This window comes from Nannobrachium achirus (genome assembly GCF_963921795.1).
Source record: "Nannobrachium achirus genome assembly, chromosome: 18".
In the NCBI taxonomy this organism is placed as follows: Eukaryota; Metazoa; Chordata; class Actinopteri; order Myctophiformes; family Myctophidae; genus Nannobrachium; species Nannobrachium achirus.
In genome coordinates this window covers 27,793,655-27,806,929 of record NC_137825.1, presented here as the reverse complement: position 1 = coordinate 27,806,929, position 13,275 = coordinate 27,793,655, and the positions used below count along the sequence as shown (strand labels likewise).

The following is a 13,275-nucleotide window of genomic DNA, read 5'->3' as shown; positions in this document are numbered from 1 at the left end:
TGGGAGTTACCGTCTGATATGGGAGTTACTTGTGTGGGAAAGGTCTTCAATAGTGTTGGGAGAGAGAGAGAGAACCAGCGGCTCGCCGCTCCACTGGCATCCGTCTTTGAGTTTGGGGTCTCGGCCGCGGACTGCCTCCAGTTACCCCTGCCCTGGCGATATAACAGGGGATATGGGGATATACAGTATAGAGAGAGAACCAGGGGCACGGGGCCGCAGCCGTTCCACTACTATCCGACTTTGGAGCATCGGAGTGGGACGGCTGAGTGGCTCGTATCGCGGACCACCTCCGCCCTCCGGGGACACCTGGAGGTATCGCGGAGCTCCGGGGACCCCCTGGCCGCGCCGCGCTACACCCTGTGCAGCCGGAAAAAAGACCCTTCTAACGGGGTGGCTCACGGACGGCGCCCGGGGACATCGCTCCGGGGGACGCAAATGTGGTCGCGTCGCTGCGGAGGACCGCCGCCTCTGCAGCCCACTTCGGATATGAGTGGAACGGCGGCCGTCCCGTGTCCCTGGTTCTCTTATATATCCGCATGTCCCCCTGTTATATAGCCAGGGGTCCCTGGAGGTGGTCCACGGCACGCGTGCCACTCGTCGCCGACACTAAAACTAACCCTAACTCTAACCCTAAACTTAACCTCAGTAACTAACCTGCCGACGCTAGTCGGAACAGCGGCCCGTCGGGATAGTGAGCGGACCCCCGGTAAAATGAGCCCCCGACCCCCGTCCAAAATTCGCTGCGCCTTAAGTTGTGTAATTACGGTAGAAACTGCGAGAGTGGGAGTGGGAGCCGAACCATCGCGCTACGCCCATTCGAAGACCGTACGCCACGCTGACGCCACGCCCATCTGCGCCCATCTGCGCAGCAGACTCGACTCCAGTTACCGGTACTTGAAACAAACACCAGAGCAAACCAGCGACGTACAAATAAACATTCACTGAAACACCTTATATTCATTTTTTTATCAGAGTTTGACTATTATTGTAGCGCGTGAATTTACAGGATGGAGCCTATTTTAAATGTAAATGGTGAGTGAACAATTGTGACAATATTAGCTGTATTCTAATGTTTTCTCCCAGTGAAATGGTATGTTTGGGGCCTAGCTAGCGCTAGAATGTCTGATCACAGACATTCTAGGGCTAGGGCCTAGCTAGCATAACCTCTCTGCAAAACAAGCACACATCATTGAGACCAGTGTTAATTTCGTTAACTTAAGACCAAAAGACTACAAGATTTTGATATGTTTTTCGATAAGATTAGGCTAAACTAAAACAATTTCAGAAGAAATAAGACTAAATGTGTGTTATTCAAAAGACTAAATCTAAGTCTAAGACTAATGGCTGTAAAAAGAAAATAACACTGGTATGCAACTACCACTACCGTATGCAATATAAGTAAAGCCAAATAAAATGTATCTTTAGATTTTGCACACAGAGTAGCAGACAGTGTCAGATGTGATTGATACTGTTACTATAGTATTTGCAGAGCAGAGATTGTGCACCTGGCAGTAGCACGCACTTAGGCATTGTAGCCTAGGCTAGTCCAAGCAGTTTTACTTATTTTAAGTTACTTGAACATTAACATAAGTATTGTATTTGCTGTCTAAAGACTAAAATATTTTGATATTTAGTTGACTAAACTAGACTAGACTAAAACATGACTAAGACTAAATGGTGTGTTGCAGTATGCAAAAGATTAAGACTAAATTATGAAAATGACTTTGCCTTGCAGGTCCCCCCCTTCCTCTCTCCTGTCTGCGTCTCTTGGTGTCTCCACTGCGGCTGGTCTCGGCAGCCATCTGGCAGACTGTCCAGAACAAAGTGGTGTCTGATTATGGCGTCCTGGAAGAGTTTGTGTCCACGGTGACGGATATTGTACCTGAGCTGCTCTCCAGAAGACATAGAGCTCAACTCATTCTGTGTCTCAGAGCACGGGTGAGTAAGAATCACATTAAATAGTAGTGGTAAATTGCTCTAGTTTTTTAATATGTTGAAACTAAAGTTGCAGTACCAACCATTGGCAGCCAATGCATCCAAACAGGTTTTTGATATCTGATTGTATTAAACAACGTCAAACTCACCAACATTGTGGCTGTATGGAAAGCTTGAATTATCCTCTATCTGCCAAGTGTTTGTTTCATAAAAATACACCGTAGACACGCTATGAGCTACTTTCTGTCAAGAAATTCTGTGCAGGTGATTTTGTGTTGGAGTTTTAAGTGCTTGTTTACTGCAACGTTTTTAGTTTTAAAGAGCATTGTTCTGGTTTCAGGTTATCGTGGAGTTATGCCGGTCTGAGGCTACTGCTGACTCGGATATTATTCAGCCACACCTGGACAGAATGGACACCCTCAATGCAACATGGTTGATAGAAGTATGGGAAACGCTACAGATACATATTTATCAGCCACATCGTTAATTAGTGCTGCAACTTTCAATTATATTCTTAGCGAGTATTCTATACATTTTTCTATCGATTACCCTTTCTATTCATTGAACAATTAATTATTTGTCATACAACAATGTCACACAATAGTAATGTGCAATAGTCACACATAAGTGGTGAAAATAGCCTATCTACAGGCTCACAGTCACAACTAAGCTATTTTTGAACATTTCTAGACATTTTGATTATTGATTATTAAAAAGGTAATTTTTTTTTATAATTGATTGTTGCACCCTTATTAATTCAAGGGTCAAGGTCAAATTGTTACATCTTGGGTACAGGTACACATTGGGTACTTATTTTAGGCAAAGAAATTGCAGCAGCATAGCAATATGATAAACAAGGAGCTGTTTAATATATATACATTAAGATGTATTAAGATGAACAGTCTATATTCATGTTCCTGTTTTTGTTTTCTTCTTACAGCCAGGTGCTACAACTATGGAACAGGCTATTTCAAACTTCTCAGATCTCATTAAAACCTTTCTGGAAAATCCAGAACAGAGAAAACACTTTGTCCAGGTCAGAGTTGATGTGGTACTTTGTCATTTTTTAAAACTGCATTTGCACAATACACATAAAAGTTCACTGATGTCTTCTCATATTACTTTCCATCAGAATGTTTTCCCTGAAGAATTTGGTCCAAAGTTTGACAAGGAGCTGAACACCTTGATATGGCTGTTTCTATCTAGATTTGAGGATGTTCTTCCTCTTCAAACCCTTCAACAGGTTGACTAGCATCATGAAATAAAATACTGGCAACATATTTATATACCTTATTTTTGTATTTCTTATAGCAGTTACAGATTTAATGTTTATTGTTATTGGTAACCTGCAGTTTATATTTATTCAGACCTAGCTTGATTCCACATTCCACCTTTCCTCAGATTGCATCCATGCTCGGCAATGTTCCATTTCTTCTGGAGGAATGCATGGAGACCATTTCCCACTCTCAAGAGCTTAAAACTCTACTGGACCACCAGAAAGACCGCAGACTACTAGAACACAGTAGTAAGCTATAGATAATCAAATCGTGAGGAATTCATAGATTCATGTTTAAATTGTGATCACTTAATATCAGATACATTTCCCCTATAACTGAGCTAAAATGGTTCTATTTTCTTTTTAGATTGTTCGTACCATGGTTCCCGTGTCTTTTCAGCGCTTGATCTCTTCTGTGTGGAAAAAGGGGAGATGGACAATGAAAAGGAAGAATTAAAACCCCATACTTTGTGTAATATGGTTTCTTTAAGATCAGGGTCAGAGAGGAAATCTCAAACCTCAAATATAAAGTGTACTGAAAACATTACCAATGTGGAGAGAAACCAAGAGGCAATAGTTGACAAACCTGGTCTCATTAATAGAAGTGATGAAAGAATGAGCCCTTTGTATGAAGAAACAACACCAAATGAAGAAAGCACAGACATTGTTCATACAGAAGCAAGGAAGACGTTTTTACCTCCAAATAACTGCAGTGTCTTACTGAAAGAACACGACACATCAAAGGCTTTTTATTCTAGAGCCTTAAGACAGAACAGAGATCTCAAGATGAAACTGCTTTTGCTGCAAGAGAAAAGAAAACTTCATGGAGAGGAAAGTCCTGCTTGCAGTTCTTTATCTACATTCCAGCCAGAGTCTCTGTCCATCAGTGGGTCAGTTGTACCACCAGTTAATGAAATGGCACCAAACTGTGCAACTCCCCCTGGCCCTGAGGTATCTGATGATGAGGCTTCAGTCAGCTCTAACATAGACCCATCTTATTTTCCTCCTACTGAAGGCTATGATGATGTAGAGTCATCATCCAGGAGCTCAGATGAAAAACCTTCCACCATTGCAGATGTTGATGAATCGGCGCAGAATGATCGACACCCCAAACCTGCCCCTGCAAAAGAGACCCACTTCCGAAAATCAAAACGTCTGTGTTCCATCTGCAATGAGCAAGTGAAGACTACCATGACGGCACACCTGAAAGTCCACTTCCCAAATGGTGATTACACTTGTCCGCGTTGTAACACAAAGTTCAAGATTGTGTCCTCCTTTATGTTGCATATGAAAAGAACATGTTATGATCAGCAGCAGGTGAGCCCAGAGGAGGGCCAGGAGGGCCGTTCTTATTTCAAATGTGTCGACTGTGAAAAGGCATTTAGGTACAAACAATCCCTGGAGGAGCACAAACGGACACATAATAAACTCTACTGCGAGGTGTGCAGGAAAGTGTTGCGAAACGAGGAAACATTGGCAAGACACAAGGCTTCGCACACTCCATTTCAGTGTACACTGTGTGAGGAGAACTTCCGTCTTTATAAACCCTTGGCTCGGCATTATGAAAATGTACATCTGATGAGCAGACCATTCAAATGTAACCACTGCCCCAAAAGTTTCTCTAAGTTAAGTCACTTTATCAGGCACGAGTGGAAACATACAGATCAGAGGCCATTCCAGTGTGCTCAGTGCACAATGCGATTCAAAAATGATGCAGACCTCGTATCTCATTTGAGAGTGCACACACGAGAGAAACCATTCCTTTGTGCAGAATGTGGTAAGACATTCTCTGTTAGGACAAATCTGAAAAGGCACTGGGATTTCATTCATGGCCACCTACGCAATGAGAGACGATATTCTTGCTCGCAGTGTGAGCTGTCCTTTAAAGAGAAAGGGTCCCTGAGAAAACATGAGAAGACTAAACATTTACATCAGTTGTTCCGTTTTCCATGCCCAGACTGTGGGAAATTATTTTCCTCTTCAGCATTAGGTAGACATAAACTGATTCATACAGGGGAGAAGCCTTTCAAGTGCAAAATGCCTGACTGTGATAAGTATTTTAGGTCCACAGGTGAAGTGAAGAGGCATATAATGCAGTCTCATACAGAAGAAAGACCATTTAAATGTGATGTATGTAAGAAGGGCTTCATAAGGCACACTCTGCTCAGTGTACATATGCGTATACACTCAGGAGAAAAGCCTTTTGTTTGTAGCGTCTGTGGTAAAGGGTTTGCACAGCTTTATAGCATGAAGAGACACAACAGTCTTGTACATACATTGACATAGTCCTCCTTTCAAATATTACCTTGTGAGCTTTGAAAGGATTGTAGGCCTATAACCCCATATTGATCACTTGGTCATGTTGTAGGAAGTGAGCTTCAATATGACATGTTAAACGTAGGCTTACTTCAATCATGTGTGTGTTTGAAACAAAACACAAGGCTGTTCTGTATACTGTAGACTTTAACAAGTAAATAACCTTCAAGTTGTGGACATTAAACATGATGCACCAGAATAAGAGCTCCAGTTGCTATATTGCACCAAGCCAGAGTGCCAGAAATAATACAACTTCTCTGTTTGCCTAGTCTGAGAATAAAACGTTCTGTTAAATTGTGACTGCCTTTTTCCTGTGTGTGTTGGGGGGATTATTTTACCTATCATTCTCTATACGTTGAATTATTTCTCTAAGGCAGGGGTCTTCAACGTTTTCAGGCCGGGGACCCCCAAACTGATGGGGAGATGGAGCAGGGACCCCCTACCACCTCGTAGGGTGGGGGGGTCGGGGCTACGACATATTGGGCCGTACCACTACCATTTCTAAACATACTACTTATTAACTGAGAACCAATGTCAATAATATCAACAATCTGTCAATTGCATAGTAATCATGTATTCAAGCTATTCAAAATTGATAGAATCATGATTAATTTTTTAACATAAATGTGAAAAAAAGAAGAAGAAAAAAACATTTTTTGAAATCTTTTTCTTTTTTTTTAAGCAATAATTTCGGGGACCCCCTGCAGTACCTCCGCGGACCCCCTAGGGGTCGCGGACCCCCTGTTGAAGACCCCTGCGGGGAGTAATCTCTTATCGGTGATGTTTTACCTGGCCATATGTGTAAATGTATATATAGATTTATAGATAAATATTTGTACATTGTGTGTTTATAGATAAATATTTGTACATTGTGTTTCAGAACACAATAGAGGCCTACTGAGAGATCATATTACAATAAAGAAACATGGTCATACAACACCTTTTTACACTGTGCTATAGGCCTATTGCACTGAATCCAAAATGTGGTTCTTAGTGAAACACTCACTATGTAACATCTATTATCTATTATAACTTTATTTTAATATGCTGTATTAGATTTTGTTTATGGACAAACGGCTTGTGACATCACATCAACTGTTGGGCATTTTCTAGACATAAAATGATGACCCTTCTGTCCCGAGAGAATCAGGGCCCCGGAACTGATTGTAGATACACTGCGTTTCTTGGGAGCGTTAAACTGGACGGAACAGTCAACACAAATACGCTAGCGATTTGTGATACTGCTAGTCTGCTACCCTGTGAATTTCGCATGTGTACTACTATTATTATATATAAAAACTATAGTAATTTAACTTCTGCTGAACGCAAAGGATGGAGGAATGTGTTTCGCATGTAAATGGTGAGTAAAAAGAACCCACACACATTGAACTTGGAGATACAGGGAGTTAACTAGATGACGCCATCACCCCCTCGGTCATTGACCGACGATTTGTTTTTGACAACATAGCCTATTCAGTGGGACAGTGGGGGTTGTGTGTTTTTAAATATGCTATAATATTTCATATGAAAAGATCCTTGACTTCATTGACATTTAATTAACGGCCATGATCTACCGTTTGTACTTGATAGCAGTGGTCTTCAGGCCAGGGACCCCCAAACTGATGGGGAGATGGACCCCCTACCTCGTACACCACAATGTATATTTATGTATACAGTTGTGTTCATGTGTATAAATATACCATACCATGTTATTGTGTATTCAATTAAGCAATTACAATATTGGACAGATTCATATATTCATGCTTTTATTTTACAAGGTACACCGAGTAGGGTGGCCGTACCACTGCCAGAGAACCAATGTCAATACTATGAATCTATCACTAACAATAATCATATAGCCTACAAGCTATTCAAAATAGACAGAATTGTGATTGATAAAAATAAAACGTATGGAAAAGGTTTTAAAAATAAAGACGATTTTATTTTTATAAAATTAAAAAAATAAGTAAAAAGATTTATTTGTATTTCTCCTAATCAAGCAACAATTTCTCGGACCCCCTGCAGTACCTCCACGGACCCCGTGTTGAAGACCTCGGGGTAATACAGAGCGTTTAGTTGTTAGATATCCATTCAATAATTGTGTTTCTGATATGTTCAGGTCTTCCTCCCTCCTGGCTGCGTCTCTTGGCTTCTCCACTGCGGCTGCTCTCAGCAGCCATGTGGCAGACTGTCCAGCACAAAGTGGTGTCTGATTATGGCATCCTGGAAGAGTTTGTGTCCATGGTGACGGATATTGTCCCTGGGCTGCTCTCCAGAAGACAGAGGGGACAACTCATCCTGGGTCTCAGAGCACGGGTGAGAAATAACCTCCAGTGTGGATGATTTGCAGTTCTTTTTTTCACTGATGAGCATTGTGACTATGTATATCAAACAATTGTATAATAATCCCTCATTAATCCTATTAACCTCTGGTTATAGTTGATCCTGGAGTTGTGTAGCTCTGAGGCCAGTGCTGACCCCCAGATTATTCAACCACATCTGGACAGGCTTCACAGCCTGAGGTCACTCTGGAATATGGAAGTGAGTCTAAACCCAGTGATGTTAATCTTTTCTAGATATCTGTTTGTTGCTCGGTGGCCTTATGGTTGTAGTGTCCGCCACCCTGACATTGAGAGGTTGTGTTCAATGTCCTGGTCGGGTCATACCAAAGACTAACAATGGGACCCAATGCTTGGCACTCAGGTGTTGGGGGGTGTGTCCCTCTGACATACTAGCATCATACCTGTACATAAAGCCGCCTCACACTACAGAAACAGATGATCTATGGGCCACATGGCTTGAGGCTACTTACTTACTATTTGTTGACATTCATTTCTGGTGTAATCAGTTTTACTGATTTATTTTCTCATAATTATTTGCCTTTTTTTGTTACAGTGAACCACATGAACCCTAGTGTACCTATTTTTGCCATGTTGTAGTCATTTGACCAAAATGGCTGAGCATTCGGCTTGTAGCTCGGTTATTTTCAGCAAACAGATTTGATGTAGAGGAGAAAAGGAGGGGGCCTAGACCCCTGGGGTTTAGTGGTAAAAGCATGATGTTTATAGCCAACATGTTATTACAAGACATTGAAATATATCATGAACCCCTTTGAATTTGTTTTCTACAGGCTGATAATGTTGATCAAGAAATGTCGGATTCTCATTTTCTGGATCTTGTACAAAGTCTGCTGAGAGATCCTGAGGACAGAGAGAATTTCTTCCGGGTCAGTGGTTATGGGTGGCTTCCAATCTTCAGGAACTATATTCAAAATAATGATCTTAATTTACATAAACATTTCCACATTTTTCCATTCCTGCATATTTAGCTCATTGTACATTCAGATATGTTACCAAACTTTGGTTAGGGTCCCACTCTGCTTAGTTTTATTTTTATTTGTATGGGTATTTGTGTCTGTGCATTTCAGAATGTTTTCCATGAAGACTTTGGCCCCATGTATGATAGTTCAATACAGAAGCTGATGTGGCACTTTCTGTCCAGACTTGAACAGCTGCTTCCTTCCCAAAACTTTGAACAGGTAGAGTCAGGCAAAGATTTAAAACATTAATCACTTGCTGCATCTACAGTACATATATCCATATCAAATAGCTAATTCCATATATAATGTCTATCTTTTATTTTTTTGCATTTCTTTTAGGTTGCCTCCCTGCTCAGCAATGCCTCGTCTGTTTTGAATGAAAGCAAGGCAACATTATTTCAACCTCAGGAGCTCAAATCATTGCTGGAATATCAAAACAAACTCAACCAGCTGGAAGAAGATGGTAGGTATTTTGTTTTTATCCTCACGACTGGTAGTGCTCTATAAGGATGTCAATGTTGATTGGTTGTTCGGTCAGTCCTTCCAGTAGACCAGCACTTTGGTTTCAAACAAGATATCTTAAAACCTACTGACTGGATTGCTAGGGAATTTGTTGGCCATCTTTATTCTCTGGAACCATACTGAGTTTGATGTCCCAATGGCATAATTTCCTCTAATGTACTAGGGAAATCTTTAGGCCAAGATTTACACTTGCACACAAGATAAACCCCAAATCTAGTGGGTGTTTATAAAGCTAGTCAGTTTCCACGTCTCAACATCCAATTAATTTTCTCCATAGAGAATTCCATTATCAGTTGTAATGTTGTAACAATCTAATGGGAAATTAATTACCATTAGGCTTGGTTGAAAAACTATTGTATACTGTATGTTCCTGTAGAAGCGTGATCTATATACTATAAGAGTTCTTTGCAGGGATTTTACATTCTTGAACATGTTAGGACTAAGCATGTGTGATTCTAGTGTCTCTATATTAACGTGTAGCTTTAATTGCCAGTAAGTAAATTCTTGTTATTTCTTGTCCCTTTCCAGACTCTTTCATTGAGGACACCTGCATTATGACAGCTCTGTGTCTCCCCCCAGTGGAGAGGGTGGTGATTGTCAAACAACAAGAAGATATGGATGCAATGGATGGATGGGTGGGATCTGAAAGAAAGGAGATGGATCTGGGGGAAATGGATGCAGAAGACGAATGTGAGGACGACCAGCAGTGGTTCTGTGTTGAAGTGAAATCAGGTGATACAGAGTTTGTTTCGGAACAAATTGACATTGAGCCCATTGAAAGTCAAAATGAAGGGGCACAAAATGACGAAGATGCTGCAGTGATAACGGTAACGGTGGAAGATGGGCCAGTGGACATGCTTGATGTGGTAACACAAAGCACAAAGGATGGCATGGGGAAGGAAAATGAATTATGTGAAAACACACATGATCATTCAAATGCTGGTTTTCAAATCCCAAGCCAACAAAGGAGTCGGCTACAGGAAATGGACTGCATGGTCAAGCTGGAAAGAGTTGATATGACAGTGCCTTCGACATCCCGACCAGTCAGACAGAACCGGGGCCTCAAGATGAAGACTTATCTATCACAAATGGTCAAGTCAAGGGACAGTGGCAGTAGTTGTAATGATATCAGCAGCCCTGGCATGTTTTCTAATGACCCACATTCATCCAAAAAGGATGACCTGGACCAGAGAACATGTAACATTTGTGGGAAGGTTGTGAGTCAAGCCAAATTCTTACAGCGACACATGAATCAACACTCGACACAGCAGTCCTATTCGTGCTCTGAATGCAAAAGAAAGTATAAGAGCTTGAGATATTTGCAGGAGCACAAATGTCCAGTTCAGAGTCTTAAAGATCTGTCAAAATGTAATGAAAGCGTTCAAGTGGATGAAAACGAGACAACTGCCAGTGTTCCAGAAACAGCTGGAGAAGAATCAGAAGATTTGTCATCAGAGAGTAATACCCAGGACTGCTCTTATTCAACCTCTGTGGAAAGCAAGACTCACAAAAAACTACGCCGTTGCAGCCCTGAACGTGACATAACCACGTCAAATGGTCCTTTCATCTGTCCCCATTGTAGTGTGGAGTTTAAGTGCCAGCAGACTTTAAGGTACCACTTAAGAAACATTTGCTACAATGAGCAGCAGGTCGATCCAGAAAGAGTTGATCACCCCAAGCAATGTTTCAAATGTGATGAATGTGATAAGGCGTTTAAGTACAAATCAACATTGGATTCCCACAAACACACACACAACCCACTCTACTGTCATGTGTGCATGAAATTGGTGCGTGACTCGGAAGCCCTGGCATTGCACAAGATATCACACACACCGTTTCAGTGTAACCTGTGTGAAGGGAACTTTCCTGTTTTTAAGGCCCTCTACAAGCATTACAACGATGCTCACAATCCCAGCGGACCGTTTGTGTGTGCACACTGCCAGACAACCTTTGACAGTTTAAAGCGCTTCATCAGACATGAGTGGAAACACACCGGTCACCAGCCATTCCAGTGTCCTCATTGCCCCAAACGATTTAGATCATACTCTGACCTGTTGGAGCATCAGAAGAAACACACCAAAGAATACCCATTCCTTTGCTGGGAATGTGGGAAGAAATTCAGACACAGTATAACATTGACTAGGCATGTGCAGCGTGAACACAAACCAGGCCAGCCTGCCCAGGAGAAACCCACATCGTCTTTCTCCTGTGCTCCATGTGGAAAGACCTTCACCTCCAGGTGGTGCTTTCTGAAACATGACAACTTTTATCACAAAGGAGTCCGCTACCCGTGTACACACTGTGGCAAAGGGTTTGTCGGCAAAGACGCCCTGGTGAGACACAATTTGATTCATACCGGAGAGAGGCCTTTTAAATGTGACGACTGCGACAAGTCTTTCAGATCTGCCTCTGAACTCAAGGTTCACAGGCGATATCATACCGGTGAGCGACCGTTCAAGTGCAGTGTGTGTGACAAGGGTTTTGTACAGTCCTGTTTTCTCACCTTGCACATGCGTACTCACACGGGGGAAAGGCCATACATTTGCACTGTGTGTGGAAGAGGGTTTGCGAGCTTGCACGGTCTAAAGAGACACACAAAACTTGTACATGCATAGCTTTGCGTGGTGTTATTGTATATAGTGATTTATTAATAAAAGGCCTCCCTAATGTTTTATTTTATTTTTTCTAAACACTACAGGGATTGTATCTGCTAGTCAAATTGTAGCCTATTATATAACTGGTAGTTTCGAGAAAGCAATCTGATTGGTTGAAACAATCATGTGACCGGTATGATAACTAGCATTATGTACCGCTCTCATCAAGCAAAAAAATCAGCTGTTTGCTGGTCGCAAAAGAGCTGAAGCGCTCCCCTCTCCCCACACTATGCAAGCGGCTAGGCTAGCAGTTTTCATGTGAAGTTAAGGGACATAGTAGCTAAATGTGGCATTAAAAGAATGACAAATTCCTATCGAATATGTTAATTACAATGAAATGAAGTTGACGAGTTTTTTAAGGGCAACAGTTGTATAATCGCAATATTACGCGACAGGGTGCTGCCAACGGAAGGCAACGCAGGGGTGATGTTTAATATCTGACGATATAGCACACCCTCTCATGTAATATTGCTTAATTAAACTGACTCCTCCTACCTTCTGTTCAGATCTGTCATATCCAGATTAGCCTCGGAAACCCAGACTTTTATTTTGGCGATAGGAAGAAAGATATCTAGATTGAAATCTGATTTGTTCCATGTGAATATGTGACCATTTAAACAGAGTCCTACCTGGATGTGGCACAGATCGGATTCAGGCTGGATTTGCCTGCCAGTGTAAACGGGGCCTTTAGATGTGAAGCATATTCTGCATTACTTAAGCTTGAATTTCTGTTGACTGAACGGAAATAGTCCTCTGATCTCTGAAATGTGTTCTACAAATAAAGACTGATTGACTGACTTTGGTTGTTATAGACTGATTTATTGACAAGTTCTGTTATTTGTTGCGAATAACGATAAAGTTAGCGTAGGTGTGTTTGGGGTGATTGCAAGCATTTGTTTTGCATGCAAAACACTCCTTGGGATGAAAATGGACCCACAAAAAATGGTTTGTGATGACAGTGGATTCCGAATCATGGAAAAAAAATCAAACCTCGGTTCGAAGTGGAGCGGTGAATTTGAGCAGCTGTACCCCATGTGAGTGAGTGAGTGAGTGTAAACTGTGCCTGTGAGTGAGTGGTGAGTGTGCCTGGCATGCACAAAACAGCGCCCCTCCTTTAACTAGTGTGTTGTGTGTGGCCACTCAAGGTATTGCCAGGCTACGGACACGGCCAGCCAGCCACCCAGCCACCCACCCAGCCACCCACGGACATACCCACGGATATACCTGTTTATTGGGAGCGCTTTCACCGCTCC

At 41.9% G+C, this 13,275-nt stretch overlaps 2 protein-coding genes across 3 annotated transcripts; both read left to right on the top strand.

Annotated features, from left to right (window-relative positions):
- The first annotated feature begins 650 nt into the window (after positions 1-650).
- LOC308303732 (TERF1-interacting nuclear factor 2-like) lies at positions 651-5,725 on the top strand. 2 transcript variants are annotated; one of them, XM_080748216.1, is made up of 7 exons: positions 651-1,032; positions 1,736-1,938; positions 2,276-2,377; positions 2,876-2,971; positions 3,068-3,178; positions 3,337-3,460; positions 3,579-5,725. In XM_080748216.1, exons 1-7 carry the CDS (start codon positions 1,008-1,010, stop codon positions 5,495-5,497), a joined length of 2,580 nt encoding a protein of 859 aa, XP_080604342.1. In that variant the 5' UTR covers positions 651-1,007; the 3' UTR covers positions 5,498-5,725. The 2 variants fall into 2 exon arrangements, with proteins under 2 accessions (XP_080604342.1, XP_080604341.1); XM_080748215.1 differs by having other exon boundaries at positions 3,337-3,482; positions 3,579-3,707.
- A 1,010-nt stretch (positions 5,726-6,735) lies between these two features.
- On the top strand, positions 6,736-12,820 carry LOC308303730 (uncharacterized protein). Its single transcript, XM_080748213.1, has 7 exons — positions 6,736-6,887; positions 7,647-7,843; positions 7,967-8,068; positions 8,658-8,753; positions 8,955-9,065; positions 9,186-9,309; positions 9,897-12,820. Exons 1-7 carry the CDS (start codon positions 6,860-6,862, stop codon positions 11,981-11,983), a joined length of 2,745 nt encoding a protein of 914 aa, XP_080604339.1. The 5' UTR covers positions 6,736-6,859; the 3' UTR covers positions 11,984-12,820.
- The last annotated feature ends 455 nt before the right edge of the window (positions 12,821-13,275 follow it).

Excerpts from the sequence above, each read along its gene's own strand:
- LOC308303732 (XM_080748216.1), top strand. The coding sequence starts at position 1,008 with ATGGAGCCTATTTTAAATGTAAATG. Across the intron at positions 2,378-2,875 it reads ATGCAACATGGTTGATAGAA|CCAGGTGCTACAACTATGGA; the intron begins GTATGGGAAACG and ends TTCTTCTTACAG. Across the intron at positions 2,972-3,067 it reads AGAGAAAACACTTTGTCCAG|AATGTTTTCCCTGAAGAATT; the intron begins GTCAGAGTTGAT and ends ACTTTCCATCAG.
- LOC308303730 (XM_080748213.1), top strand. The coding sequence starts at position 6,860 with ATGGAGGAATGTGTTTCGCATGTAAATG. Across the intron at positions 8,754-8,954 it reads ACAGAGAGAATTTCTTCCGG|AATGTTTTCCATGAAGACTT; the intron begins GTCAGTGGTTAT and ends TGTGCATTTCAG. Across the intron at positions 9,310-9,896 it reads CAACCAGCTGGAAGAAGATG|ACTCTTTCATTGAGGACACC; the intron begins GTAGGTATTTTG and ends GTCCCTTTCCAG.